Source organism: Bombina bombina, chromosome 2 (genome assembly GCF_027579735.1).
Source record: "Bombina bombina isolate aBomBom1 chromosome 2, aBomBom1.pri, whole genome shotgun sequence".
Classification (NCBI taxonomy): domain Eukaryota; kingdom Metazoa; phylum Chordata; class Amphibia; order Anura; family Bombinatoridae; genus Bombina; species Bombina bombina.
Window position 1 is genome coordinate 485,822,606 of NC_069500.1, and position 6,000 is coordinate 485,828,605.

Sequence of the window (6,000 nt, forward strand, 5' to 3'; positions counted from 1 at the left end):
TTACGCCCACGAAGGCGGGGCTTCTTGTTTCGCGCGCTTGCTGCGCAGTATCCCTTCTGTTCAGGCACCTGAATGACAGCATTTTATGGGCTCTAAGTTCACTTGTGGTACAATATTTGCAAGCGATTGTAGGTGCACCGCATAGGAGGTGTAGAGTGTCAAGCAAGTGGGGGCAGGTAGGAGCCGCAGCGGAGCTGCGGCAAGGCGACTGTTCTTTTTGACATAAAACTCACAACTCAGGGGCAATACATAGTTAAGCTACTTATTTGCAAATAATTCAGAGGCCACCGTTGTGATCACTCTTAGTTGCTCACAGCTCAGGAGCGTGGTAAAAATTTTTCAGTTGCTTATCGCATAATAGCAGACTTTATTTAAAGACTCAGTACTTTATTCTGATTTATATATATCTGTGAATTGACTTACACTTTGTCCCCCATGTATTGAGAGGGCCTTAGAGTGTAGAGAGAATTTTCTTTAATAAAGATATATCTAATGAATGTCCTCAGACTGATGACTCAGGGTATGCCACAACTTTCTCCCAAAGCGTGTCGGCCTTAAACGCCCACGTAAGTAACGCCATTTTCGTCTGCGTCATTTACTCTGCAGGATATGGCTGCAGTTATGTCCTCCACTCTTACAGAAGTTTTATCTAAGTTGCCTGTATTGCAGGGCAAACGTAGTAGAAAAGAGACCCAGGTGGGTCATGCAACTTCTGATTCTTTGATGGCAATCTCCGATGTACCCTCCCAGGGCTCTGAGGGAGGGGGTAGGGAGGCTATGTCTGAAGGGGAGCTGTCTGATTCAGGTAGTGTTTTACCCTAGACAAATTCGGACGTGATGTCCTTCAGATTTAAGCTTTAACATCTTCGCCTGTTACTGTGGGACGTTCTTATGACTCTGGACGACTGTGACTATTGTGGTCCCTCCAGAGAAATTTTGTAAGATGGACAAGTATTTAGAGGTACCATCTTATTCTGACGTGTTTCCAGTTCCTAAGATAATTTCGGAAATTATCTCTAGGGAATGGGAAAGACCGGGAATCCCGTTCTCTCCATCCCCTATGTTTAGGAAAATTTACCCTATACCTGACACCGTTCGGGATTCTTGGCAATCGGTCCCTAAGGTGGAGGGAGCTATTTCTACCCTGGCTAAGCATACGACTATCCCTATTGACAGTTGTGCTTTTAAAGACCCTATGGATAAAAAGTTGGAGGGTCTTCAAAAAAAGCTATTTGTTCACCAAGGTTTTCTTTTACAACCCGACGGCCTGCATTGTACCAGTCACAACTGCGCCTGCCTTTTGGTTTGACGCCTTAGAAGAATCTCTTAAGACTGAGACTTCTTTAGAGGAAATAAAGGATAGAATTAAGGCCCTTAAGCTGGCTAATTCTTTTGTTACGGATGCCGCCTTTCAGATAGCCAAATTGGCGGCTAAGAATGCAGGATTTGAAATTCTAGAGCGCAGAGCCTTATGGTTAAAATCTTGGTCTGCGGATGTGTCCTCTAAATCCAAACTTTTGGCTATTCCTTTCAAGGGGAAGACAACTGGAGATTGTCTCAAGGGTATCAGTTGGAGTTAAAAAAAATTCCTTCCCAAGGGGAAAGTTTCTTCTTTCACGATTGTCTGTAGACCAGATAAAAAGGGAGTAATTTGTCCTGTTCCAAAACAGGGACAGGGATTTTACTTGAACCTTTTTGTGGTTCCCAAAAAAGAGGGAACGTTCCGACCCATTTTAGATCTCAAGAGTCTAAACAAGTTCCTCAGAGTTCCATCCTTCAAGATGGAGACGATTCGGACAATTATTCCATTGATCCAGGAGGGTCAATATATGACTACCGTGGACTTAAAGGATGCTTATCTTCATATTCCTATCCACAAAGATCATCACCAGTTTCTAAGGTTTGCCTTCCTGGACAAACATTTTCAGTTTGTGGCTCTTCCTTTCGGGCTGGCCACGGCACCCAGGATCTTCACGAAGGTTCTAGGATCTCTGCTGGTGGTTCTCAGACCTTGCAGTGGCACCTTATCTGTCCGTTGATAAGACGCCTGGATCAGAACATCGTCCAAAGTCTCATACCGACATGGTTCTGTCCTTTCTAAGGACTCATGGGGGGGCAGGTGAATCTAGAAAAGAGTTCACTAATTCCACAGACAAGGGTTCCTTTCCTGAGAACTCTAATAGACTCTCTATCCATGAAAATCTTCTTGACGGAAGTCAGAAAGTTAAAGATTCTAAATACATGCCGAGCCCTTCAGTCCAATCCTCAGCTATCAGTGGCTCAGTGCATGGAGGTAATTGAGCATGCTCAGTTGTAGAGGTCTGAGATGAAAACGAGCAAACTGAATGATGTCCATTGCCGCCACCATCAATCCAGACAGTGGAATGGAGATTATGCAAATGTGTCTCCTCAAATAGATCTAGATCGGGAGACAGACTCTTCTTTGGTGGTTGTCGCTGGATCATCTGTCCCAAGGGACGTGCTTCCGCAGACCTTCATGGGTGATAGTGACAACGGACGCCAGTCTACTAGGATGGGGTGCAGTCTGGAATTCCCTGAAGGCTCAGGGTGTGTGGACTCGGAGTCTCTACTTCCAATCAATATTCTGGAATTGAGAGCAATATTCAATGCGCTTCAGGCTTGGCCTCAGTTGGCTTCGGCCAAATTCATCCGATTTCAGTCTGACAACATCACGACTGTGGCTTACATCAATCATCAGGGAGGAACAAGGAGTTCCTTAGCGATGACAGAAGTAGCCAAGATAATTCGGAGGCGCAATCTACATCCCAGGAGTGGACAATTGGGAGGCGGATATTTTGAGCAGACAGACGTTTCATCCGGGGGTTTTTGCCACCCTGATTCTCAAGTGGGGCAGACCGGAATTGGATCTGGTGGCATCTCGTCAGAATGCCAAGATACGGATCCAGGTCCAGTCCTCAGGCCGAACTGATAGATGCCTTGGCAGTGCCCTGGTCGTTCAACATAGCTTATGTTTTTTTGCTCTCCTTCCCCGCGTGATTGTACAGATCAAACAGGAGAAGGCTTCGGTGATTCTAATCGCTCCTGCGTGGCCTCGCAGGACTTGGCATGCCGATCTGGTGGACATGTCCTCTCTGCCGCCATGGAAGCTTCCATTGAGGCAGGACCTTCTCATTCAGGGCCCCTTCCATCATCCGAATCTAATTTCTCTGCAGCTGACTGCTTGGAGATTGAACGCTTGATTTTATCTAAGCAGGGGTTCTCTGATGCGGTCATTGATACCTTGATTCAGGCATGCAAGCCTGTTACTAGAAAAATTTACAATAAGATATGGCATAAATATCTTTATTGGTGTGAATCCAAGGGCTACTCATGGAGTAGGGTTAGGATTCCCAGGATTTTATCTTTTCTCCAAGAAGGATTGGAGAAAGGGTTGTCAGCAAGTTCCTTAAAGGGACAGATTTCTGCTTTGTCTATTTTGCTACACATGCGTCTGGCAGATGTTCCAGATGTTCAATCTTTTTGTCAGGCCCTGACTAGAATCAGGCCTGTATTTAGACCAATTGCTCCTCTTCGGAGTTTGAATTTAGTTCTTAATGTTCTTCAAGGGGTTCCGTTTGAACCTATGCATTCCTTAGATATTAAGTTATTAAGTTGGAAAGTTTTATTTTTTGGTTATTTCTTCTGCCCGCAGAGTTTCTGAGCTTTCGGCATTACAATGTGATTCTCATCTTATTTTCCATTCTGATAAGGTGGTTTTATGTACCAAACGTGGTTTTCTTCCTAAGGCTGTTTCTAACAAGAAAATTAATCAGGAAATTGTTGTTCCTTCCTTGAGACCTAACCCTTCTTCTAAGGAGCGTCTTACATAATTTGGATGTAGTCCGTGCCTTGAAGTTCTACTTGCAGGCGACTAAGGATTTTCGTCAAACATCTTCATTTGTTTTTGCTGGGAAACGTAGGGGTCAGAAAGCTACGGCTACCTCTTTCTCTTTGGCTGAGGAGTATCATCCGTGTTGCATATGAGACTGCTGGACAGCAGCCTCCTGAACGAATTACGGCCCATTCTACTAGAGCTGTGGCTTCCTCATGGGCATTTAAAAATGATGCTTCTGTTGAACAGATTTGCAAGGCTGCAACTTAGTCGTCTCACACTTTTTTTTCCAAATTTGTTACTTTTGACTCGTCTGAGGCTTTTTTTTGGAGAAAGGTTCTTCAAGCAGTGGTGCCTTCCGTTTAGATTCCTGTCTTGTCCCTCCCTTTCATCAGTGTCCTATAGCTTTGGTATTGTATCCCATAAGTAAGGATGAAATCCGTGGACTCGTCATATCTTGTAAAAGAAAAGGAAATTTATCCTTACTTGATAAATTTATTTTACGATATGTCGAGTCCACGGCCCACCCTGTCGTGTTTTTCTAGAGACAGGTTTTTATTTTTGTTAAACTTAAGTCACCTCTGCTCCTTGGCTTTTCCTTTCTCTTCCTCTGCTGTGGAGCTCTTTGCCTCCTCCTGCTGACCAGGAGGCGATATCCCATAAGTAAGGATGAAATCCGTGGACTCGTCATATCCTAAAAGAAATAAATTTATCAGGTTAGCACAAATTTCCTTTTTTGTTTTTGACTAGTACAACCCTTGGCCCTCTTCTTCACAAGAAGCACCACAAGCCATTGGTTGCACATATTACATAAGGAAAACCTGAGTTACGTCATGTCAGTGCCCATAACATTAAAAAAAAAATCTTAAACTTTTACCCTTCCATATTTAAAACTATTTTTAAATGCACCTAAATAAAATTCTCAGTTATCTTTTGGTTTTAGTACATCGTATCTAGCATTCATTTAGTGTTTAATGGCCCGTTATCTGCAAAAGCTGCCTATTCTTTAAATGTTAAACTTACAGGTGGTGAACGTGGAAGAGGTGGGCCGGGCATGAGAGGTGGAAGAGGTCTAATGGATCGAGGAGGACCAGGTATGTTTAGAGGTGGCCGTGGAGGTGACAGAGGTTTCAGAGGTCGTGGAATGGACAGAGGTTTTGGTGGAGGAAGGCGGGGGGGCCCTCCAGGACCCCCTGGACCACTGATGGACCCAATGGGAGGAAGAGGTGGAAGACGTGGTGGCCCCGGAAAGATGGACAAGTATGTCTCATTTATTGCTAACCTTTTTAGCTACATTATTGCCTGAGTCTTACTCAATATATATTTTTGTTTCATTTTAGAAGTGATCATCGCCAGGAACGCAGGGACAGGCCCTACTAGAAGCCCTTCTTACCACTGGAGCCTCCTTTACTATCAGATTTATTTTTTAAACCAGAATGTTTTAAATTTATAATTCCATATTTATAATGTCAGACATGGAGTCCTCCTGTCGCATTATGATTCTGTCTGTATCTTTAGTATTCACAATTTGTGGAGATATTAAAATGAAAGTTTAACGGTAGTAGCAAATGTGTTTCATTTTCTTGAACCTCTTCACAAGGAATGTTATATGTTCCTTGCTGGTGAAAATGCAGTAGGTTATGCAGATATGGTTTTGTCTGCCCTCTGCATAAATGTGGTTAAACCTGTGGGTGGAAAGGGAGTAACAATGTTGAACTGTTGTGAAGCTGTTCTCTTTTCTAAGCTTTCAATGTCAGGCCCCTTTTTGGGGGGTCCAACTTCTTTTCTTTTTTTTTTTTCTTTTTTTTTTTTAAAATTTTAATTTTCCTTGCTTATGCTGCTGCATTTTTAATTTGTTTTTGACAAGGGAGGGTGGGCATATATTGTATTATCATAAGCATTTTTGTGAAGTAGGGGAGGGGGGAGGTTATGATTATTTTATATTCTGGCTTGTACTAATTTGTTGAACTTCCACAATCCCACAATAAAACTCTATTAAACAGCCTGTGCTACAGACTGGAATTCCTGAGTTGATGATTATTAATGATCACTTTTACAGGATCTTGTAAACTAGGATATATCTTCCTGAAAAAAAAATTCTTTACTTAACGGACTCTAAATTCTTTGAAACATGTTCTATTACAATT

The 6,000-nt window shown here is 42.9% G+C and overlaps 1 protein-coding gene across 1 annotated transcript in view; it reads left to right on the forward strand.

The window, feature by feature from the left end:
- LOC128649104 (RNA-binding protein EWS) overlaps positions 1-5,414 on the forward strand; it is a 41,841-nt gene extending 36,427 nt beyond the window's left edge. The window contains exons 7-8 of the mRNA XM_053702178.1: positions 4,879-5,113; positions 5,194-5,414. Of these exons, the coding sequence (XP_053558153.1) occupies positions 4,879-5,113; positions 5,194-5,233 (275 nt within the window). The 3' untranslated portion in view covers positions 5,234-5,414. The remainder of the gene's footprint in view (positions 1-4,878; positions 5,114-5,193) is intronic.
- The last annotated feature ends 586 nt before the right edge of the window (positions 5,415-6,000 follow it).